Here is a 25,557-nt window from a genome sequence, read left to right on the forward strand (position 1 = left end):
TCAAGTAAAAGTACAAATACACAGGCAAAAATGTACTCAAGTAAAAGTCAAAGTACCACATTAACATTTTACTTAAGTAAAAGTAAAAAAGTACTGGCTTTTAAAATACTTAAGTATTAAAAGTAAAAGTACTTGCTGAATACATAACCTAATCGCTAATATCATTAAGTGTGCTGATAGTATTTAATTTGAATACATCATAAATGTGCCATTTTAATAAACAATGTCACAGATTAAACATGTTCTTATTGTGTTTATTCTCTGTAAGAGTTTAGACTTAGATATGTGATTCTATGCATCATAATTTCAGGGATGGAAACATCTCATTTCCTATCCTAACATAGCATGAACTTCATTAGTGACATTTATTTAGAAAGAAATCCAACTGAAAGGGGATGGAACGAAGGTGTGGGGGGGAAGACATGCAATCGAGGAGCCACGTAGCAGAGTTGTAGTCAAGACCACTGAACACGAGACCAAGACCAGCGCCCTGCGCTACATGACACAATAAAATGAAGTGCACCTATCAAAATTGGTTCTCAGATTGATCTGAAAGATCCACATTTCCATAAAAACACCTAGATATAAATACTTAGAGCTGAAATATATTTAACCAGTATCAATTACAACTCATTTCATTCTGTTTTGCTTTCATCGCTGTGCTACAATCCGCAGAGGTCGCCTGCCATCCCTATAAAAATAACGCCCTGGGCGGTTGCCCATATTGCCCATGTCAGAAACCACAACTGTCTGCACCATTAAACCATGAAACATAGCAATTAACTGTAATTGCTATGTTACAATTACAGTTGTAATTGTAACATTACAACAACACTATGAACACTGTCCAACGGCGCAACAAGCAGAAGGAGCACCATGACTGTTCTCATCCTCCCTCCCACTGCATGTTTGCCACCATGACAGGAGACAAAATCAATCAATGAGCATGCTCTGTGTTCATACGTTCAACTTTTACTTATTCGGCAATTAAATAAATGTGTGTGGTGTGTGTATATATATATATATATGTATATATATATATATATATGTATATGTGTATATATATATATATATATATATATATATATATATATATAATATATATATATATATATATATATATATATATATATATATAGCTATATATAGCTATTGCAGTGTATACAAGAACAAAGAACAGCTCTCAGTGAGGCTTCAGTCCCATCAACCTTAGTAAAGATCCGTCCAGAAGAATCGGATCGTTCCTGAATCCACACAATAATTCAGCGCATGAGTGACAACTTTTTTCATCGCAGATGCAACATGTGTCTCAGTACAGCTAGCTTTGCTAGCATCACGTCCACAGATCTTACCTTTCTTTAAGCTTTCCTTCCAAGTGACGCTAAAAGTTGGACAAAGTCCCACCGTCTGTGAAAGCGAAGCGCTGCTGGTTTTACATGTCGTCATATCTTATGATTTATGCAGCTATTATCGATTAGTTAGACATCTTCTCCCGCTCAGAGGAAACCACTGCGCATGTCTGGAGCTCGCGTGCTAGTAAAGGGGGAGGCGATGGGTGACAACAGACACTAAGTCACGTTATTGCTTGGATTTTACGGCGCCACCTTAAAGTCCCTGAACTTCATATTTTAACGGACAAAAAGAGAGCAGTGCGACTTGGATGTAACGAGTAACGCGACACTTTGTAGAAATGTAGTGAAGTAGAAAGTACAGATACTTACTGTAAAATGTAGTGGAGTAAAAGTAGAAAGTACCCATTATTAAATCTACTTAAGTAAAGTACAGATACATGAAAATTGTACTTAAGTACAGTAACGAAGTACTTGTACTTCGTTACTTCCCACCACTGCTCATAACTTGTGTTTTTACTTAAAACACAAGTAAAGGGGCGTGGCCGTGGTGGCGGAGGGGTTAGCACGACCTATATTCAGGCAAACGTAGCCTCTACGCGGCTTGTCGCGGTTCGATTCCCGGACCCGTCGACGTTTACCGCATGTCTTCCCCCTTCCTGTCAGCCTACTTTGAAAAAAGGGACACTACCTACCCCACAAAAGAGCCCTTGCGGGGCGATGTAAAAAAAATTAATAGATGTTGATTTAATGTCTTCTTCTACAACAAGATTAAAAAGTATAAATAGATTTCATGTCTATTCTACAATAAGAGTTAAAAGTAATAAAGTTAAAATATGTTCATAAATATGTTCATAAATATAGATAAAAAGTGCTAAAAATCTTTAAAAACTGTGAAATATGCCTTAGTTGATTGCTTTTAGTGACGGATTAAACAACCAATAGCTTGGCACAGTCTGATTTCACATCAGCCAATAAGGTTGATTGTCCCGCCCCTTTAACTGCTGTGCTGAGATTTTGCTCAGATTGAGTCAGACACGCTTGAGAGCTCAGCGCTGACGTTTGTTTCCGCTAGTAGCCTGGAACATCTTGTCAAATTTGATGAAAAATCTTGGAAACCGGTAATAAAATAACAATGTTGAAATAGTTTCGCAAAATATATAATTCAAAATAGTAAATCCGTTTTTATTAAAAGACGCGGGTTGATAGCAGCTCACCGTGGCTGCATAGCAACCGTCTCTAAGCAACCGTGACGGGGGGCGGGGCGTCCTATTCAGGTACCAAAACCTCCTCAGCTTTCCTGCAGCTCACCTTTCGAAAGACGATTGCTTCCTGGGTCCTCCGACCTGAACAAGCTTCTTCTTTACCAGCGAAGTGTGAAGTTCAGAAGTTTACATACCCTGGCAGAAAAAGACAAACCCAATGACTTCAATCAGGTTTAAATGCTGTAATTACTAAGTTTTGTTCTGTGACATGAACAAACTAATATTTACCTCAGAAATTGTATATCTTTGTTATATTTTTCACCTAGCTGGCCCGATGAAGCAGGTAGATTATAGTGGATTATAATCTATAAACAAAACATAATAAGTCATGGCTAATGTTGCAGGAGTTTCTCAAAACACAAAACGTCTGGTTTCAGCTAAACTCCTCAAACTTTCCATGAACCGTTAGACACAAGATATCTACTGAAACATGCTAACATGATTAGCTGGTGATCTGCTTGTTCACTAAGCTAGCTAGAGCTAATAAACTGTAGCTAACGCCATTTTCAGGAGGTAACACAGGTAACAAATAAACACTGAAACATTTCTGCTGATAAAAGTAAAAATGGGAATTAATGGAGAAAAAATATTTATAATAAGAAATACATGGTGCCTTTAAAAAGCTAACAAAAACAAACTGAAAATATAGATTACAACTTTCTTTGTTTTAACTGACAGCCATCTTGGTAGGCAGTTGCTATGGCAAGAATAAACAAGCCACAACAATACTAGTACATTACAATTATTACTCATTTACAATTTTTGAGTCTTAAGCCTGATATTAAAAACGAGGTTTAATCAATCCGACTCAACTTTCAACAAGATTTAGAAATCAATAGTTATAGTTTTTTATCTTTTACTTTGTCATGTTGTTTACATCTATTTATTATACATTTTCTTTCCCACTCTCTTTTTCCTCTGTACAAAGAAAATAAATGTTTGACTAAACAAGCAAAATTAACTTTCCAAAGTATAGATATTGAAAAAAGTTCTCCAGATTATCATATATGGCAAGAATGTCAAACTCAAGGCCCGAGGGCCAAATCTGGCCCGCCATAGCTTTCTATGTGGCCCTCGAGACTCCAAATTACAGCAATAGGCCCCTCCAGTTTTTCACAAATAACCGGAAAATTCACACAGAAATCAACAAATCCCCACATTTTTCTGAGTTTATCAAAAGTTTTTCTCAAAATTGTCCAAAAACATTTTGGTTCAAGTGACCGCTGTCTCAGCCTGACCTGATGTCAAGTTATAGTCCATGACCGATAGAGCGATTAATAAAAGGTCACATTTAACATCATATATTAGAGCAAATATCATAAAAATTCCTTACGAATATTTCTAAATTAGTGCCACGAAATCTGTGATGTTGATGGCAGAAACCACAAAAACAATCCTGGATGGACTGATTAGTGTGAAAAGATGTTCAATATTATGTTATTTTAAGGAACACTTTTAACAGTTGAATTGGTTTTTATCAATACGATCCGGCGCAACAGGAACTTTATGAACATTCAGATTTTGGCCCAAAATGGAAATGAGTTTGATGCCCTGATATTTGATTAAAAACGACTGAATCCTGGACTATTTTGAATGTAAACAAGAATAAAGAGGAAGATATTTGGTGGTGGAATGATGTCACTCCACCAGCAAAGGAAGATTCTGTGATGTCACTGGCGATTCAGTCTGTGATGTCATCAACTGTAGGATTGTATGCAACACAATTCTGCATATTTTTCATTGCTTGCAATATCACTGACCAGTTCAGACGCAAAGCTCTTTCAGGTAGTTTACCAATCGAGGATTTTACTGATTGTATTTAGGAGAAAATGTCTCATTATACGCCGAGATACCACAGTGGGATGATGGGACCCCACGCGAGAAGGGGAGGCCAGCAAAACCCCCAAGGCAGGTTCCCTCCTGCACACCCGAATGCCTTACACGGGGAAATCCACAGGCTGAGTTACCTTCTGGAAATGGAGAGAGCCGGGAGGTTTGAAGACAACCAGAAACTGTCCCACCTGGAGGCCGAGCTGGAAGAGACCAAACTCCAGTTAAAAAAGCAAAAAGCTCTCAAAGAAACGTTTATCAACCAGGCCAAAGACGCAAAGAGGGAACTTGAGAGACTAGAGAAGTTCAGTGATCCAGAAGTCCGTAACGCTGCGGTCATTGCTTCCAAGGTTCACAACAACGTGAAATACATGAAGAAGAAGAACTTGCAACAAGACTTGGAGGAGTTAAAGGTGGCCCACCTCCTCAGCCAGGAAGCATTTGTGGCTGAAATACAGGCTGAGAGGAAGAAAAGTCAGGGACTCCAAGAAGATCTGGACAAACTCCAGACTTCCTACGAGGAACTGCGCTCTGAGTATGAAGCAGCCGATGCTCTGCTGAGGCAGGAGGCCGAGACACAGAAGCTTTATGAAGCGAGGCTGAGTGAAGAACAACGACTGCTGGAGAACTTGAGAACCGAGAAGGACGACATGTTTAAAGAAATGTCCCAAAAGATTTCATTCCTGCAAGACGGCGAGAAACTTTTGCAGGACGAATTAAATCTGATCAAACGTTCATATAATGAACTGACCTGCAAATATGAAAGCGAAGTTTCTTCACTAAAACAAGACTTGGAAAGATGTCGGCAGGAGGCAACAGATGAGAAAGACGCCAACATGGAAAGAACGAAGGAAAATCTGCAGCTTATTAACAATCTGAGAGCTGAGAAGATGGAGCTCTTTCATAAAATGTCCAGAGAAATCACAGTTCTGCAAAAGAGAGAGAAGCAGATGATAAAACTGGACCAGTTTAACTTCTTCTACGAGGAGCTAAAGTGTAAATATGAAAGAAGCATTATGGATATACAGAAGCACCGTGAAAAATACCAGCAGAAGATAAACCCGGAGGAAACTGCTCTTTCAAACAGAGAAAAGAAAGAGAAGGTTATGCATGAAAGAAACAATTGTGAGCTGCAACAACAAGTCGAAAACCTTCAGCTGCAGATAAATCAGGAGCGAAAAGATCATCTGGAGAAATCAGAGGAGGACAAGGCTCGTTTAGACAACCTGAGAGCTGAGAAGGAGGAGCTCGTCCAAAACATGTCCAGAGAAATCACAGTTCTGCAAAAGAGAGAGAAGCAGCTGATAAATGAACTGGATCAGGTTAACTTCTTCTACGAGGAGCTAAAATGTAAATATGAAAGAGACATTATGGATATCCAGCAGCAGGCTGAAACATACCAGCAGGAGAGAAAAGCTCAGCTGGAGAAATCAGAGGAGGACATGGCGCGTCTAGACAATATGAGAGCTGAGTTTGCCGTCCTCCAAGATAAAACAACAACTGAGATTAAGTTCCTTCAAGACAAGGAAAGGAGTGTCCAGGCTGAGTTGGAGAAGATTAAGAGTTTGTACCTGGAGTTAAACCGGCTGTATGAAACTGATGTCACTGCATTAAAACAGGAAGCAGCAAAATACCAGCAGGAGATGAGTTGTACGATAAATGATTTGGACAGAGAAAGAGAGGATGTACTGCTGCCCGACACTCTGACAGCTGAGGAAGAAGATCTCCATCAAAAACACATCCCAGTTTTCAAAGAGGAGAAAGACTCACAGAACCAAGTCAACCCGGTTAAAGTCTTCAGTCCAGAGGTTTCTTCGGAGGAGGAACTCTCAGGAAAAACCTTATCAAGTTGTTCCACGGATCCAGAATCCACAGGAGAGACTGAGATCGCTGGAGAAAACCATCCTGGAGGATTTAAACAATCCAGATACTAAAACCCTGCAGGATGGTCAAAAGAAAAAATCAAAATTTTCAATTTGGAAAAAAGTCCAAAACATTCTGCGATTGAAAAAGCCAAAAAAAACCCAAAAGATTGAAGACGATCAAGAACATGTTTAATGTTCTTGATTTGGATATTTAGAGGAGAAAGACGTGAGAGGTCTGTGAACGGGGCGCCATGCCACGCTCCGTCAAGAGGAAATTTAAAAACCATGAAGTTTTTCCCCATCGACTAACTAGAAAATAGATCCCTTCCCGACCCGATTGGAAAAAACGTGGGCAGCACGGTGGTGCAGCGGTTAGCGCTGCGTCTTCACAGAGACCATCTGTGTGGAGTTTGCATGGTCTCCCCGTGTTTGCGTGGGTTTTCTCCGGGTGCTCCGGTTTCCCCCCACATCTCCTAAAACATGTAGGTCAGGTCAGTTGGTCACTGTAAATTGCCCCCAAAACACTTTAAGAAACTCCAACCATGTCCAGTATTATTGTTAAACCTGTAAAATGAATTGAATTAGCCGAACGTTAGCCCTTTTCCCTTTGCTGGTTTAGTGGCAGACGGCTCAGTGCCGCAACTAGGCTCAATATTTATAGCAACGTATTGATTTAAGAATTAAAATTTCTTCTTTTAATAGTAATAATTTCTGTTTATTTTCACTGTACTTGTGCTTTTATGGTTTGTCCTTTAGTTTACCTTTTCTACTCACTTTTTATATTAAATTGCACTGAATTGTAGCTCGTTATTCTGTTTAAATCTGTATTTTAAAGAAGATTAGCAAAAGGATCATGCAGTGGCTTTTTTAGGGCGACTGTGGCTCGGTGGTAGAGTGGTCGTCTTGTGACCAGAAGGTTGTAAGTTCGATTTCAGCTTCCTGAGCCACATGTTGAGGTGCCCCGGGGCGGGGCACTTAGCGGCAAGTTGCCCCCCGACCTGCATGTGGGTGTAAATGTGTGTGTGTGTGAATGTGACTGTAGTGTGAAGCGCTTTGAGTGGTCAACATGACTAGCAAGGCACGACACAAGTTCAGTCCATTCACCTTTTTTCTTTGATAAATCCTGTTTTTCTTTTTATACCAAACATAAAAAAGCTGATTTAACAGGTTTGGATTTATTCAGGTTCCAGGATGTTAAATTAAGATTAGAGTTAATCTGTACATAATATTAGATGATAATTGTTATCATAATTTAATACTCCGGACCCTGAAGAAGCTCAAACTTGTTATATCTGGTTTGTTTGTTATAAGGAAAAAACAGGTTTTATCATAAATAAAAGTTACTGTGATCTTTCTGTTAGTCTTTATTTAGAAATACAGATTCAAGGTAGTTTAACAAACTTAACAAAAAAGTGCAATTTAACATGAAAAACTGTAGAAAAGGTAAAAAGAAGAACAATCTATGAAAGTATGAAAACAGAGAACTTAATCAGAAATTATTTCCATCACAGGAAGAAATCAATTCTTAGATGAACATTTTGTAATAAATATAAAGCTTTTGTGTTGTTGAGCTTATGTGTTGTCTGCTTGTATAAAAGAGAAGAAAAAGGGGCAGGAAATGCCTAATCCAGTTATTTTTTAACCAGCTTTATAGCTGGTTAAAAGAAAAAGTGTTTTATTTCTGATGTTACTTCTAGGTTTGTTTGTCAACCTGGGTTCAATTCCCAGTCCTGGAGAATCTGCTGCATGTCTTTCCCTTCTCTCTCCTCCTAATTTCCTGTTCAACCTGTTAAATTACGGCCTAAAAAACTTTATTCGAGCCTAAAAGACTAAAAAAACTAAAACATACATTTCACCTCACAACTGGACCAACAGTCAGAATATGCTTCCCACCACATTGTGCTCGTTTCCTCGTGTTAAATAACAACTTTCTTCCTCTCTCTCATTTTCTCTCTTTCTTACATAATTAATAGGTTACTTAATATTTACACACACACACACACACACACACACACACACATTTACACGTCCCCTCCATGGGCTGCCACCTTATCGTGGTGGGGGGGTTTGAGTGTCCCAGTGATCCTAGGAGTTATGCTGTCGGGGCTTCATGCCTCTGGTTGGGCCACCCAATGCAGACAGGTCCAAGGTGAGGAACCAGAACCAAGTGCAGCCCAAAGATCCCTTATGATGAAAACGACCGTTGGAAACAGTGGTTGTACCCGCCCCTACATGAGGTCCCACCCTGGAGCCAGGCCTGGGGGCGGGGCACGTTGGGGAGCCCCTGGTGGCCGGGCTTTAACCCATGGAGCCCGGCCGGGCTCAGCCCAAAAAGAGCCCATGGGTTCCGGCTAGAAATAGTCGGACTCACTGCAGTGCATGGCTCTGGTTCTGGAGCCGGTCTCCTTGAAAGGGGTTGGATGTTCTCCCACCCTGGAGTTGCCCCTTGTGAGAGGCGCTGGGCAGGAGTGGGCTTTCTTGTTGCCTCCATCTTGGTGCCTGTACGTTGGGGTGAACACAAGGATAGCCTCTCCCTCTACCTACGGCTTTGGGTCGGGTTCTGACTGTTTACCCACCTTTTTAAGTCCTTGGAGGGGGTACTGGAGAGTGCCCCTCCTGGGAGCTGCCTTGTTATACTGGAGGGGTTTTCTCCGTTGGGTCTCTGGGCTCCCTTAGAGACGGGGTGAGAAGCCCAGGAATCCAGGAGTCACTGATGTGTTTACATATATCCAGGGTTTCCCCCAGGGTATTATAAGCCCCCTGACCTCCTGCATCAAGGTAGGAGTCAAGATGAAACCCCACTGCGTTGCTCTGCTGTGCAGCTCGATGTGAACTGCAGGTATAACATGTAGTTGTGCTTGAAGAGGAGCGTTGAGTGAGCAGTGAGAATGATTTATCTTTGTGAACAAAGAATCATGTTGCCCAGAGTGGCTCTGTGTCTGCGCTGTAAACTTTATGTCTGTGCTCTTAACATCTTTTCATACAAAAACAAGATGGCGAGGGAAGAAACGCAGTTTAACCTAATTTGGTTCTAATTACAAAGACAGGAAATCCACCTGCCACACATACGGCTGAGAGAGAGCGAGACGGGGAGGCCGAACAAAACCAAGCGATTCTTTATGTGGGAGGATGACAAATAACCTGACTGTCCCAGTGATTTTTAAAAATCATATTTTATAGGAAAGTATATTAATGTGGCAATAAATGGAACAATAATACCAAAGATGTATCTTGATTTTGACCTTGAATTTTGATCCAAACATCAAAAATGTCACATGGACTGTTTGGCATATGAGAGATTATTTTAAATACTTGACCATTTTCCAATGCATATACTGCAGCATATCACTGTAAAAATCTTTAAAATTTGGATGTAAACATAGAAATGTGCTTATTGAATACAACTTGATTCCTATTTACATGCATGTTCACATCTAAATACAAGCTGCTCTTTAATATTCTATCAATCAATCAAGTTTATTTGTTTTGCAAATTTCATCAACAAAATGGCAGATTAAAGGGCTTTAAATAATAAAAACACAAAAATATGTTTAATGTACAATTAAATTGTACAATTAATGTACAATTCATTCAAATCTTTACATTTGAACTGAATTGAAAACAAAAATTAAGTCATAAAAACAACATATAGTCACCAACTGAGGAACCAGAAACTAATATTACATTTTGTCATCATTGAAATCATCAATACATCCGATAAGTTGGTCAATAGACCTTATAACAGGGCCGCTTTTCATTGGCTAATGCCCATTTTACCTGGTCACGTGCGTGGCGTCTCACAAACACACTTAGCTTCCCGTTAGCTAAGTGCAGCATAAAGGCAGAACTGATACAACTTCTACACCTTGAAGCCTGCCTGCTACACAGTCTGACGTTAGCTAAACAGATCAATATGCAACGTGTCTGTATCTGACATACACTAAAGATTTTATTTTAGCAGAAAAGGCTTTGGACTAAACTGTTACTCGTGTTAGCCACGTTAGCACCAAGTACAGCTAGTCAGTCAACCATCGCTGTGTTCAGGGAAGCGCTGATTAATAATCGATAAATAAATATCAAGCCTGGAAACTTGATATCGTAACGAACTGAATGTTGTTTTTACCGTAATCTTTGCTCGTCTTGCGGGGCGCAGGCGGTTGCCACGGTAACAGATGTGCTTAAACTACAAAGAGAGAGAGAGAGTAAAAAGGTAGGAGTGGTTTTGAGTTGATCACCTGTTCAGGTTATTTTACCTTTGTTTCCCTTTGCTGTGGCTCATTACAGCCGCTGTAGTTTCTAACCGTTGGACTAATTACCTCGTTAGTTTGTGAGTTTACGTCATTCACAACAAACATCAAACAGAACAAATATATTTCATAAAATTTTAACAAACAAATGGCTTCTACCGCGGTAATTATGTGAAATTAAATTAATTATATTCCAACTTCGGAAGATTTGCCTTTACCTTTACAGAGCTCTTTGGTTCCTCCTATCAGTCTGTAGCTTCTCATATTGAGGGCAAAGTTCAGATCTACCATAACTGACTGACACCTGCTGGCCTCAGGTTTGCAACCAGCTTGTGACTGAGAAACCAGTAACCTCCTCCCAGTTGATGACATGAACCTTGTTAGTTCCTCTGTCCATTTAGTAGCTGACATATTGTGAAAATCCGGTAGAAATGATTCACTAATCAGTCATTTACATAACACTGTCATGTTTACATAGAAACAACTTGTCATGTTTACATAGAAACAACTTGTCATGTTTACATAGAAACAACTTGTCATGTTTACATAGAAACAACTTGTCATGTTTACATAGAAACAACTTTGTTTGTGAGACTTGTGGTCAGGTGGGTTGGTTGTGGGCGGAGCTTGGTAAGGTCCATTTAGCTGACCTTAATATTTCCTGTGTTTGAAATGTTGTTTTCTGTAGATTATAAACCTTTTATTTAATTCCCTTGATGATTTGAGATTATTTTATAGTAATGATGAATGATTCTCCTTCCTTGGATTGTTTACATCATTTTTCCTCTGGTTTTCAGAAAACCTGCGTCTCCTGCAGGAAATTACGTCCAGCGCTGCCTTTCAGGTTTTCTGCTTCCTTGTGAGATTTCTCTTTTTTATGAAATGTTTGCATTTTCAACCTAAAGGAAGCCATGACAGCCGACGGGTTTGCTTCTAAAACGTGAGGAGGAAAATGTGAAGCCGTGTGGAGGGTCAGCATGTCTGAGCGTTTCCTCTGAATTACTTCAAATCTGTCTCTTAAAAGTACATTTTACTATACTTTACTTCCTACCAGGGTAATATTGCTGTTTATTTTGCATGATATTGGAATCAAACTGCCTAAATTCCAACATTCACAGATAAATTTTCCCTGTTTGTACTTTTTCCTTGTAGCTTTGGTTGTGATTCTGACTCCTTTTTAGAAAACTGCTGTAAACAGCAACATTTTCTTTCAATATTTTAAATATTGCTCTTATGATATTGTTTATTCCTGTTCGTTTAATCTTACAGATTTTACAATTTTGTTCCCCTAATTCATGTTTTTTACCTGGAAATAACTCATTTTGTGTTTTAACCGTTGCACATCAGTTTAGTGTTAGATAAATAATTTCATGGATTATGGAGAAAAGTAGCAGAAAAACATGTTTAAACCTAAAACATGTTCAGATGTATAATTTAGATGTATAATTTAATTTCTTTGCACAGGTGACTCCTTGTACTTCATTGCTTGGATTGTCCTCTAATGCACCCGGTATTTTATGTTGTGATTTTGCCCCTACAGTATATTATTCTTTTGGGGTTTTTTGTATATTTTTACTCTTCCGTCTTTACATGTTTTCATTACCTGAAACTTTGCTGCTGCTACACTTCAGTTCTCCGACTGTGGGACCATAAAGTGTATTTTTATTCCCTTCTAACTTGGAAACGTTTTAAAATGGTGAAGGAATATGAAATATTTGCATCTAGTTTCTTTAAAATGTGTGAAAATACATTTAAACTAGGAGTACTAGGTTTTCGACTTCTCCCCAGACTTACTGAAACAGGGCCAAAAGGCCCTGAGTCCAAACTGACGACTCTGATGGCTCAAATTAGCATTCTTCTTGAATTGTAAATGTGGCCGTTGACCGTCAGGCCAGAAGGTAGGGATGTGAATAGTCCATGTTGGGGGTGGGTATCTATGATACCTACAACTAGTCAGTTTAGTTTTGAAGCATACATGAAGTGTTTTTGGAGAGATGTGACCTTTTGCAGCCGATCCATGATGTTGTGCTGCATTATCCAGGTCATTTTGCCAAATGTACATAGAGTTTGCAAAACATACAATCTGTTTCAAAAAATATGCAAAGGTTTTTCTAAAAGAAATGAGTAATGTTTCTCTTTGAAATAAAGCTAAGAGGGTATAAAATGACAGTTTAGAAATAAACTAACCAAATTAATTGTGTTGATCCACCTCAAAAAAATCATGCAAAAAGTGTAAGCAAAAGAATCTGGGAGACTTTGCACATGCAAATTTGCATGCAGCCTTTTGTGCTGTGGAGGATAAATAGGTGACTGCTTCACCTATTTAGTTCACAAGAACTAATGGCATTTATTTCAGTCATAATCTTGCGGGGGGTGACCAAGGTTCCATCACTATGTGACAGCTGGTCAGCAAACCTGGCAAACATGGAAACATTTATCAGGCATGCATTGGGGTGCAGGAGAGACGGGTGGACTTCCTGGTTGAGCTTGCAAAAAAGTTCGGTAACTCTCATGTGAGTGAGAAGAAGGCACACAAGGAGAAACTGCTTCGGCAACAACCTTCCACACCCAGCTCAGGCAAAAGGGCGAAGTGTCAGGTCAACCATCGATGCAGGATGCGTGTCCCGAGGCCGAAACATCATCAGTGACCCCTCACACCCCCACCATGGACTGTTCTCCCTGCTGCCCTCTGGAAAGAGGTTCTGCAGCATCCGGTGCAGGTCCACCAGGTTCTGAAACAGCTTTTTCCCGCTTGCCATCAGACTGCTGAACTCTTAATAGGTCTGCATGAGTTACTGGTTTTCCTGTAGAAGTTATCACACCCCTATTTTTCCAGTACTGTGCAAACGTGTGTACTGTTGCAAACGCATACTGACTATCGGTGTAAACCGTCACTTCTTTATTTTTCTTTGAGGAACCATCAACAAAAAGTATTTCACCTTGATCTAATGATAGATCTTTTAAATCATCAGAAAGAGCGACAGCTGCAACGGCTGTGTGTTTTGTATCTGTATACAGATAGGTCACTGTGATTTTAGCTGAAGTGACCTTGTTGAGCCTGTCTTCATAATTCTTGTCAGGCCCAGCCGCATTAGGATTTGCCACTTGTATCATAGGATACAGACCAGTTGTGTGTGGCTGACTATCTGACCCTTCTGACGGACAACATGGGGGAGGGAGATTAGGCCCACTGGGAGCTGTGGCTCCCTGCACCAAAGTTTCTCCCCAGTTCTTAGACCACTTAAAGTTTGCTTTTTGTGATCTAGTGATAGGCCCCTCACTACCTTTCTCCTCATATTGTGGGGGTGAGGGCTAGTTGGGGTATAGTTTTACATTTTGTACTATTTGTTTCTCCCCTTCTGTTTTGCTATTTTGGTACTTAGTAACTTCAGCTACTTCCCCTCCCCCTCCTGCTGCTCGCTGCTCCACTGCCGGCCTCTTCACACTCCTGAACCCCGTCTCATCATCCTGCCTTCTATAGAACATCAAATTTAATGATTTCTTTTCCCCCTCTTCTCTTTTTTGTGCTAATTCTAACCAAAATTTTACATCCTCATACCCTTCTTTGCGCATTTTCTTTGGGTTTGACTTCATTTTTTGCTTTATTTTATCCTGCAGTTTTTGTGAGTTTAGACGACCGTCAAAGTTATAGTTTGTTATCCATTTATCTAAATGTTTTATTTTATGCGGATCCTGATTTCCAACATATTTCCAGTCATTTGTTTTTAAACTGTCTGTTGGCTTATTCTTGCTTATACTTTTCCCCATTTTTATTTTTTTTTTATAAAATTTGGCCCAGTTTTTTTTTCGACTCCTAGGGAATCCTATAAACTGGAGATCTTTTCAGTAGGCCAGCAATTAAAAATACCTGTAGTGGTAACCCCCCGCTTCAACTCTCTCGAGTGGGGGGTTCTTACCTGTGCATCCAAGACAGGTTTGCTGGTTACAATCCTACTGTTTTATATGAGATAAAACACCAAGTGGTATTTATATCTCCAATCACACTCACAATCACACGTGCCGTTGTTGCGGAATTAAAGCGCCTTGCTTCGCCGGACTCCGCCATCCGTTCCAATTACAATTTTAGTGCCTGATTTAAATATTTTTATTGTTGATTAAATTTTATCATTATATATCGAATTGAGAAAATTTTATTATTTTTATTTTTATCGCCTAATTGATTAAATTATTTTATTTTTTTTTTCTTCCAATTTATTAAATTTTACTGCAGGTCTGCACCAGGCTCCGTGCGCCTTTTTCCACGAAATTTTGCGCAAGGACTTCGGACGTCCTTCACGGATTTTGTGCCCTAATTTTACCTGTTAGAGTCTAGAATTTACAGGGTTTTTCTATTCGCGCAATGACCCCCAGTCATTCGCCACACTTTTTAAACAAGAATCCACTCACCCTCTGTCTCTCCCTCGGAGTCGTCAACCGTCAGAATCCCAGCAGGCAGGCGAGCGCCAGCCCCTTGAACAGGTTCTGATAAGTTTCCACTAGGAAACTTGCCGTGCGCACGGTCTTTACTGGGGTCCACCACGCCTGCCGGAATCTTTCCGGTATATTGACATCCGGCTGCGAAGGACCAAATAATGTCAGGACACATTAAGGACACATTAAACAAACACAGGAAAGACAAGAGAGTTAGATTCTTTGTTTCTCGCGAGGAGAGCAGACAGAGATGTGCTTTCAGTTACAAATCTCCAACTGCTCTGAAACACATCTGCCTGCTCCTCTATTTTATTGCTTTCAGAGTCCCTATCACAGAGAGCACTGCAACTTTAAGGGGTGGGGTCAACAATTCATCACATGGTTGCAGCGCTAATAACATTCACTATCTAGACACATGTTATCTACACTCTAGATCCTTTTGCTCCAGGCACGGCGTCAAATAGGACACGTTGTATAGCCTCAAAGCAACGGCTTTGTAGCACAAAGAAGAACAAAGCAGAGTTTATTGTAGGACTGTAAAACTCTGCTGGGAGCAACTAACACCTCCATCTCCCAGGGAGTCCTTAGGAAAGAATCAGAGTTATTTAACACACAGAAACTTTACTTATACTAAGAGTAAAAGAGAATAAGCATATAAGTAAACATTATCTAAATGTAACTACAAGGCTACATGATACAACGAATATTTGATAATACTAATAATACAATTTACCCAACACAGCACTAAGCCCCTCCTCCTGGCTCTGATTGGTTATTGCTGATCGGTAGTGGTGCATTTCTTCACACAGCAATAGTAGCTCAGGAAGGAGGAGATAAATGTTTTCACAGATTAACGATTCTTGTTACACTTTGACCACATGGTGACACTTATAACAAATATGGAGAAAATATAATTTAGTAAAAGTTACATCCTGCAGCTTTAACTTGGACATTAATTCTGTTTATGATTCCTGGGAAAAATATTCTGCTGTCTAAAAGAGAAAACCCAGTCATGATAAAAAATAGGAAATGAATAAAAGGAAATGATCTGCCAGGCAGGAATCCTCCCAAAGTCAGCAGCCTGGAGTCACCTGGAGTCGCTGAATGCATTTATAGTATTTTAAAAATATTCATTTTTCCTCTTCAGATCAGAGTTTTGTTTCCAGTCCTTCAAACATCTGGATGCTGCAGCTGCTGCAGGAAAGTTCCAGCTGGATTTGGGCTTCTGGATGTTTTCCTGTGGCCCAGCAGATCTGGTCCGACAGGCTGCAGAGCTGCTGGGAGCCGACGGCGTCAACACCACGGACCACCAGGTTGGGCTTTTTTCTCCAGGAAATTTAGGCCCAAAAACTAAACATGTCACACAAGCAGAAACCTAAAATATGAACACATGAATTTTAAACACTTGAGAGACTTTAATAACTGCAGAATTAGATGTCAGTGATAAAGTTTGGGAAAGATGAAGGGACTTGCAGAGTAAGTACCTTCTGTAGATTAATTGGACACAATTGGAGCTACAACATACAGTGTTAAAAGAAGTAATCACCCTCATTTATGTTTTAGCCTTTTTATTTATCAAATCGGTTCTGACCAACAAAATTGGTCTCTTTGGACAAAAACAAATAAGAAAAAAACCATTAGAAGTGCAAGCAGTTATTACTGGTTCCTCGCCTGACCCAGTAAGTCCTGGGTAAGAGTTTACTCTAGATTAGGAGCTTTGAGTGAAGACACAAGGCATTTACTGTGTAAACCAGGGCTTTATGTGGAAAAAACAAGTTCTGGTACTTTTCTTAATGTCATACAAACTGACACAGGAACATGGATATTATCCTTATATAGACCCATCTATTGATCTATAAATAATTTTAATACACAGAAAATACAAAGAATAAAGTTGCTTTTTGAATCAAATCCATACGGACCAACCATGGAGTCACTTAACAGCCTCATGGCCACAGCACTGCCAAAGCAAATGTAGACAAATCTACAGTAAAACATAAACTATCTGAAAACCAGACACCTTTAACCTGACAAGTGGATCCCAGCAAGGCCTTCAGCTGGTGTAACAACAAACTGGTCCTGCAGTCAAACTACCAGTGGCAGCAGCACTGAGCTGCACCAAGAAGCTAACAAACACTGAAGAAAAGGAGTTTCCTGATTCAGCCATGCAGCTTTTAAGATGGATATAACCTTATAAAGGAGCAGTTGATTCCATATTTCACATTTTTATTCATCCATCACATGTTTTATTTACACTTCTGATTAAAAGTTCAGACCAAACCACCAAGAAGCAGAACTAATGAGGAAAAACAAGATTTAAATGTTACTATTGTTAGAAATCAGTTTAATTTGATGAACAGGTTGAAACATTGAATGCAGGTTTAAAATTGTTCATCAATAAAACAAGAAAAATGAAACAAGATGAAACAATCAGTAGAGCAATGAAATAAACTCTGAGATAAAACAATTTGATTTGACTTTATAACTAATCAGAAGCAGAAAATAACTGATTTCCTGCTGAGGATGTTTCCAAACTCTCCTCTCCAGCAGCAGGACTTCACCTGCAGAGTCACTCAGATTCATCTTCATCATCTTCATCATCTTCATCAGATCAACGATCAGCCTGATTAACAGGACAGATGATCAGAGGATCAGAGTTTTTACCTCCATCATTTTTGCAGGGACTGAAGTATGGGTAGAGTTTCTCCTTGAAGCAGCAGCCAGTAAAGGAGTAGATCAGAGCTGCAGCATCTACATCATAAAAGGAGACCAGACCCTCCTCATAATCCACAAACACCCCCACCTTCTGAGGACCAGGATGGAGATGGAGACGGACTGAAGGTCCAGCACAAGCTTTGTACTCATATCCATTTCTCAGCACAACAGTCCAGAAACCGTCCTGAGGTCTCAGTGTGATTTGTCCCTTCCTGTTGATGGATTCTCTGGCCACTCCTAAAGTCCACTCAGTCTTTCCTTTAACCTGAACCTCAAAGTAAAATCTGCCTGAACAGAAACTCTGCTGTCCTAAAACATTAACACACTGATCAAATCTCTCTGGATTGTCTGGAAGATTCTTCCTCTCGTCTCCATGTTTCACCTGTTTTCCATCATCAGACAGGATGAGGTTAGGATGAGCCGTATCAGGATCCAGAGTCACATCAACAGCAAACTGATGGATCCTCTTCATCTCAGCCTCCATCATCCTCTTCATCTCCTCCTGCAGCTGAGCCACAGCTCTCACCACAGTCCCCTCATATGATGGTGGATGAACTCTGACCTCTGTCCAGGTCTTGGTGGGTGGAGCATCTTTCAGGGAGGAGAAGCTTTGGAGGAGGTGGAGGTGATCTTCATCCTGTGAGAGCTGCTTGACCTCAGAGCTCCTCTTCTTCAGCTCAGAGATCTCCTGTTCCAGATCTCTGATGAAGTCTTCAGCCTGTTTCTCTGTAGTTTCCTGTTTGTCTTGGATCTCCTTGAGGAGCTCCTTCAGGCCTCTCTCAGCAGACTCTATCAGAGCCGTGAAGACCTGAACACCTCCAGCTTTCTCTCTGTCTGCAGCATCTTTACTGATCTTCACCGACTCTCTGATCTCCTGGATCTTCAGTCGTCTCTCCTGGATCATCTCCTGAACTTCAGCCTCCGTCTTCCTCAGCTCTGCCTTCTTTCCTTCAGATTCTTCTCTCAGAGGAACAAACTCGTGGTTCTTGTGGTCTAAAACAGGACAGACCAAGCAGACGCATGTCTGGTCGGTCCTACAGAACAGCTCCAGAGGTTTATCGTGCTGCAGACACATCCTGTCCTCCAGGTTCTCCACCGCCTCCATCAGCTGATGTTTCTTCAGACGTGGAGCGGTCAGGTGAGGCTCCAGGTGAGTCTGGCAGTAGGAGAGCAGACACTCCATGCAGGACTTCAGGGCCTTCAGTTTGGGTCCAGTGCAGACGTCACAGGGAACTTCTCCTGGTTTGGCAGCTTGTTGCTCTGAGCTGCTGCTGGCTTCCTGCTGAGCTTCACCTCTGAACTGATCAACCATCTCTTTTAATAAAGTGTTGACTCTCAGCTGAGGCCTGGAGGCGAAATGCTTGTTGCACAGAGGACACCTGTAGGAAACATTTATATCCCAGAGCTGAGTGATGCAGGTTTTGCAGAAGTTGTGTCCACATGGTGTGCTGACTGGATCAGTGAACACATCCAGACAGATGGAGCAAAGAAACTGATCTTTAGACCGCAGGTTGCTGCCAGAAGACATTTCTGAACTCTGAGGACAAATCAGGGAAACTTCAGTTAAAACAAGTTGATTAAGGGGCATTTATTTTAGTATGTAGAGATTTAGAGGCACTTTGATGGACCGAGTTGAAAACAGGAGTCGTCACAGGAAATATTAGAAAAATAGTTTTTTTTTTTTATTTTAACCCAAAGATTCATAAATGACAAAAAGATAATCTGAGCTCATAAACGAGTTCAATGAAACAAAACTGAACTCAGGCAAAATACAGACAAACATCACTGACCTAACAAAGAAATGACACACAGGGTGAGCTGGCTGATCAGACCAGTTAAGACACAATAGGGGAAACTAAACATGATACCATTACTAACAAATAACAGCTAAGTTTGACTGAACACCCAAAAATGAAAATCAAAACTATTAAACTTTAAATACTAATATTTACTTAAATTCAAACATTTATCTAAAAGAAGAAAATGCAAATTCCCCCATCAACATAGCAACACTTAAAGAAATGAACAGCAAACATAAATATCATAAATGAAACTAATTAGGATGAAAATAGAAACCAAAACATCGATACAAGAACATGGCAATAATAATACAAAGGAACAAACTAATAATCAGGGCTGAAAAATAAACTGAAACTTAACATGAACCGGCAAAACCTGATGAGGAAGGAGTAAAAAAACTGGCAGAAAACAAAAAGACTAAACTAGAATAAACAACAGAAACTATTCAGGAATAAAAACACCAGAATAACTTAGGAAAACAGACCAACCAGGAAGAATTAATAATTCAACAACTATAAACTGTTATCTGCTTCCCTTCAGATGATCCACAAGAAAAGTCTTTTATTTTATAATTTCTGTTGGTAGAAACCCAGTAAACCAGTTTCTGCTGAACTCACCAGTATCAGTCTGTAGAGAAGAAAATCATAAACTCAGTTTGAAGGAAACAGGGAGGTTTTTCTCCACAGCAGCTCAGGCTTTGACCAACTTTCACTTTCATTTCTGGAGAGCCACGTTTTAATCTCATGACTCTGTTGCTCCTCCCTGAAGTAAAAGGAAGGGAGAAGCCAGTCACTTTAAAGGCTGAATATTTATGCAGTTTATGTTCGATATTTGTCATTTTGTATAAATAGGTTTTCACTTTGACTTATTTTGTTGTAGATCATGATTGATTTATTAAAGCAGTGAAAGGGCAAAACATCAAGGAAGTGATTACTTTTAGAGGCACTGTGGAAGTTTGTCTTTCTATTCTTTAAGTCCGTTTGGAGCCAGGATGAAGCAGTATGATGATGTTAGTCTCTGTTTGTCTCTGGCAGCTGCTGCTGGAGGCCGGTGCAGATGTTGTAGGTGGCGTCCTGCTGGACGGACAGCAGAGCTGCGCTGAGACGCCGTGTTCTGACCCGGTTTTAGGAAACGTATCGCTGTTTTTGGTCCCGTCAGGTTCCGGTAGATCCTCGCCGATTCTCCAGACGACGTCATCCACATCAGTCACATGACCCACAGCACCTTCCAGGTGGGAACGGGCCTGTGGATCCCGACAAAACCGGGTCAGGATCGGGTTTGTGTGGTGGTGATGGAGGCGGTTTGTTCCTGTGTTCATGCAGATGATGATGATGATGAGCTGTTTGTGCTGCGGAGGAACTGAAGGGCTGCAGATCGCTCCGTCTGGAGCCATGAAGGTTTGTTTGGTTTTCTACTGGATTTACGTCTGGAAAAAAGTTTGAGGTTTTTATTTGAAAGGTTCTGATTTGAAAGGTTCTGAACTTTAACAAGGGCTGCGTTCACACAGCAGGTCTTTCAGTTCAGTTTTTTATCTGCATGGTTGTTCATTCTAATAATTAAATAAGAATTAAATAAGTGCTGCAGCTGCTGCCGCCGGCCTCCTTCTTCCAGCTCCACGGTCTGCAGCGATGCTGCGAGGCGATGCTGTGAGTGTGTACCGGGTCGCCATGGTACCGAAACACAAGTCCAACCCTCCAGAACCGCAGCAGAATGTTCTGAAGCTGACTGGATGAAGCTTTGATCTTCTGCTCAAAACCAAAGAGGCGTTTTTATTTCTGGACCTCAGTGAAACGTGTTCTCTCTGAACCAGTTCCTATGGATTCGGTTCTGGTTCTCCCTGCGTCTCTGCAGCGTCACACAGCGGCTGAGCTCTGCCGGTTCTGTGAGGGATTCTTCCTGCAGAATCTGGACCGGCTGCTGGACAGAGAGGACTTCCACCGGCTGTTGCTAGGCGACACCAGTAAGGGAGGGCCGTCTGGGTCGGGACGGGACCAGAACCCGGACCTCCTGCCGGTTCTGAGGAGCCTGGAAGCGGCGCTGATCCACAGACTTTCTGAGCTGCATGCTGCATGTAGAGGGCAGAAGTTCTGACCGGATGGACCGGATCGTCTCTGGTTGGTACCACAAACAAACATCTGGTTCTACTTTTCACATCTGCATTTCATCTGAAGCAGGTTCTGATCGGTAAAATATCTACAACATAAAACCCGGTTAAACCTCCAACCGTCCTCTAATGACTCTCTACTGTTACAGTAAAGTTTCCTTCTGCTTATTACGTCTAAACATTTTAATTCACACCTTTATTTTTCATTCAAGCTGCTCCTTTTCCATGTTCATGAATGGAAAAGTTGCAGCTGCAACGATTTTGCACCAGTTTGAATTTATTGCTGTTTGGTATTTTAAATAATCTGAATTATCATCATGGTTCATGAAAGATGACCCAGCTGGTTATTAGGTTTACTTTTACACAAAGCGCAGATTAATAAACTACTACATAATATTAACACTTTAAATGTTGGGATCAATCACATCGTTAACAATCCCAGTTATTAGAAATAATTTCCCATCGTGCCGTTTTCACTCACTCAGTTAAAACTGAATATTTCTGAATAAATAAACTACATGAAGTATGAAACCTGCCAAAGTCAACAGATTTATTCCTTTAGCACTGAATTTGTTCACAGTAACATCACAAGGGAATACATTGCCAGTGGTTCTCCTGCTCCGAGTCCGTTCAGTGTGCTCTGGATTCCCGCGGTAGAAAAAGCGAAGGATGGAAGGTATTGCTTTAGGTTTCCTCTGAACCGAGTCCGTCTCCGAGAAACATGAGTGATTAGGATGCAAGTTTACTGTGTGCTTACAGTAATCAGATATAAAGGGGAGGAAGGAAGAGGCTGGCAAAAGAATGAATTAATATCAAAAATAACAAATCTGAAGGTAAAATTAATGAGAAAGCTCAGATAAAAAAATGCATAAAAACCTAGACACAAAAAGGGAACGGGTGAACATTTCAACAGCGACATGCAAAGAAAAGACGAATGCTGAACATGCAAACAACCGTACGAGGTCAAAGGTCAAAGCTAAGATCAGGAATCCCCCTGGTTTTTTAAATAAGCTCGTCAGGAAAACTGCTTCTTTACACGATGAATGTTTGAGTCTTCATTCGCCCAACAGATGGGGTTTCCTCCCAAAGAGGCTAAATCTACATTCTTAAATACAACAAATCAGTTTCAAACATATATTACAAAGTTTCTCTCCTCAAAAAAACAACAAGAAAAACAAACAGGGAAAAGAAAAAATAAATTAAAAATGACAAAAATATCTTTAAATAATCAATTTCAGGAACATTCTCTACATCTTTGATATAAATAACTGATAAATAGCGCATGAAAAATGCATTAAAATAGAAAAATATTCAGAGCAGTTCAGTATCGTCTGAAACCTGCAGATAATACAAAAAATAACAAAATGTAAAAAAAACACTTTAATGTAACCGAAGTGCTGTCGAAAGTGCAACATAACAGAAAGACATTTTACTAACAACGTGGTCACACCAGAATCGCTCAAAACTAAAATAAATTAAAAACTGTAAAAATTATTATATGAACTGTATGATGTCTTAGAGTTGTAATCTGCTGAACCAACAGCAGAGGGCGCCAGCTGCAAAAAATATCTATTTTTAACAGAAGAACAATATTTCATCCAGTGCATTTATGTATGTAGTGTCAAACAGCCAATAATGGCCCAGAATGTCACCTTTTCTACTTTAATAATTGGACCAGAAGGTGGCGCTAGCATCAAGGATGTGTTCACTGAAGCTTAATGTTTCTCTAAAGATAAGCCTTACAGTTCTGGGCTCTAGTTTAATAAAGTTTATGAAAGATAAATCCAGTTTTTAAAAAATCTTTACTTTGAAATTTAAATTTCTCTTCTATAATCAGTAAAATCATTGTTTGAAAGTAAAGAAGAAGAAAAGTTTTTCAAATTCATGCTGCAGTATCTATCGGTCGTAAAGAAACGCCAGGCTGTCCTTAGCATGTGACTGAGCGACGACGGCTATGCTAACCACAGCCACTGGAAGTACTGAGGGTGAGATGTTAACGTTGCATCCAACAAATTGTTCATTTTAAGATTCTGCGTCTCATCAGACTTAGAGAACTTAAATTGAGACATTTAAGTTCTCAATTTAATAAATTGAGTTAGAGTTAAATTCTCTATTTAAGTTGGAGAACTTAAATTGAGACATTAGGAGAAAGATGGCGCAGAAATGAATGGCAGGCTGTCAGAATTAGCTAATGAATCAATCCCTTTCTGGTGTGACCACACCTGAAAATAAATACAAATCAACTTAAAACCTAATGTCACAACACAGATCATCAACTGGCCTGTACAACAGAAGAGATCATTCATCTTTAGAACATCACGGAACGCCCTGTACTATCCTGGGTTGCCAGAATCAGCCACAAAAAACTCAACTTTAAAAAGAAACCAGAGTCCGTCCCTCCGTCCGCCTCCGATTCAAGTCAGGAAATCCCATAAAGGAGTCAGTTTTGTAGTTTTTTGTATGTACATGTGGGGAAAAGTGGAAGAGAAAGGGTGAAGAGGAGGACAAACATCACTGTCTTAAGGCCTTTTTTTCCTTTTTACAACTCTTCTGAGATGGTCTGCGTTTGGTAATGTTGGGCGAAGTGGAATCAAAAGGGATGCTCCGCCTTTCCCTCAGCGTCGGGCTCGGTTCGGCGGCGGTGGCGGGCCGTGAGCGGGCTGCAGCTGAGGAGCCGTCGAGGTTAATAGCTATTATGGATGATCCCTGGTGGCAGAGACAAGTCAAGCCATCACACATGTGAGGAGGACACAGAGGGACACAAGGGAGGGACAGCAAAGCTACATTTGCTACTAGTTCTTAAAATACTGATCGACTTTTAAACTGAGCCATTCCCATTATACAGTACAAAATTTATAGGCAAAAAGTAGATTTTTTTTTTACTTTCACTCGGAGCTAAAGGGTAAAGTTAGCAGCTCTCTGCTTCTTAATGACCTGATTCCTGCTTTTCATCTAGTCATGCACAGCTACTGCTCCTTAAGGGTGTTCCTGTGTCCTGTTGCTGGCGGCCATCTTTGTTTTGTCTTTGCCTGGGGGGCATTTAGAGTCATTGGGCGGGGTCTGGCTGGGCCTGCTGCTGGGGGCATGCTTGGTGGGGGAGCTAGTCGAGGTAGGGGCGCCTGGGGAGTGCGACGCTTGGATGTTCTTCTCGTCTGAAAAAAGCTGTTTAATTACGTCAAAGAAGTTACTCAACGGGCTGCCTACACAGACGGGAAGAAAAGAAAAACAAAAGGAGAGAGAGAACAAACAACAGATGAGCAATGGGGTCAACATGAGGAGAAGAAGAGGAGGTGATGAGATGAGGAGTGGAGCAGGAGAAAAGGAGACCGACTCCTGGGCCAGGAAACGGTTTACAGTGAAGCAGATTTAAACCGTTACCTGTATGTAAATAATCTGATCACTGAGCTGACAGGTCAGCAGATACCAGAGGTATGTCATGAAACATCAGGCGGTTGCTGAAGCATCCTACAGTTAGTGACGGCCTCCAGACACAGTGGCTCTCTCTGGAGGTTGATGGTGTTTCTTTCGGGTCAGCATGAGAACCAGGTGGTACATCGATCTCTAAAGACGTTTTCCCTTCCGATTGTCCAGTAGACTCGGTTTGATTGGGATCCAAGGTTGCAACATCTGTTCACCTCCAGCTGCTGTAGTTCTTTCTCTCTGCTCTGAGTCAAACCAACCAAACCTTTTGACCAACCTGTTCCCCTCCTGACCTGTGGGGGCGCTGCGCCAAGAACCACTGAAGGTAACGAGACAAAAACCTCCGACGAAAACACGGAGCACAACTTCTTTCTTCACCAAATGGAAACAAAAATGGAGTGGCGTCAGATTTTAGGCGACCAGAGCTCGACTACGCGTTCCCACCTCCCCAAATGCATCAGACTTTCCAGACAGAACAGAGCTGGTGTGATGCTCCCTCAGAGGCCTGATGCTGGAACTAAATGTGGCTAA

General features: G+C 40.7%; 2 protein-coding genes and 1 long non-coding RNA gene across 10 annotated transcripts in view; 1 reads left to right on the forward strand and 2 right to left on the reverse strand.

Moving 5' to 3' along the window:
- Positions 1-17,196: 17,196 nt before the first annotated feature.
- On the reverse strand, positions 17,197-20,239 carry LOC116716096 (E3 ubiquitin-protein ligase TRIM21-like). The gene is made up of 2 exons (XM_032556891.1): positions 20,120-20,239; positions 17,197-19,239 (listed from the first exon to the last, which is right to left on the reverse strand). Exon 2 carries the CDS (start codon positions 19,228-19,230, stop codon positions 17,599-17,601), a length of 1,632 nt encoding a protein of 543 aa, XP_032412782.1. The 5' UTR covers positions 19,231-19,239; positions 20,120-20,239; the 3' UTR covers positions 17,197-17,598.
- Positions 20,240-20,799: 560 nt separating this feature from the next.
- On the forward strand, positions 20,800-22,548 carry LOC116716097 (uncharacterized). The gene is made up of 2 exons (XR_004338388.1): positions 20,800-20,899; positions 21,114-22,548. It is a non-coding gene; the product is annotated as an uncharacterized LOC116716097 (long non-coding RNA).
- LOC116716094 (serine/threonine-protein kinase BRSK2-like) overlaps positions 22,143-25,557 on the reverse strand; it is a 95,616-nt gene continuing 92,201 nt past the window's right edge. For 6 of the 8 annotated variants that reach the window (XM_032556882.1, XM_032556884.1, XM_032556886.1 and 3 more), the window contains one exon: positions 22,143-24,806. In XM_032556882.1, the coding sequence (XP_032412773.1) occupies positions 24,583-24,806 (224 nt within the window). In that variant the 3' untranslated portion in view covers positions 22,143-24,582. The remainder of the gene's footprint in view (positions 24,807-25,557) is intronic. The other 2 variants (XM_032556883.1, XM_032556885.1) reach the window with 2 other exon arrangements.

This window comes from Xiphophorus hellerii, chromosome 24 (assembly GCF_003331165.1).
Source record: "Xiphophorus hellerii strain 12219 chromosome 24, Xiphophorus_hellerii-4.1, whole genome shotgun sequence".
In the NCBI taxonomy this organism is placed as follows: Eukaryota; Metazoa; Chordata; class Actinopteri; order Cyprinodontiformes; family Poeciliidae; genus Xiphophorus; species Xiphophorus hellerii.

Excerpts from the sequence above, each read along its gene's own strand:
- LOC116716096 (XM_032556891.1), bottom strand. The coding sequence starts at position 19,230 with ATGTCTTCTGGCAGCAACCTGCGGTCTAAAGATCAGTTTCTTTGCTCC.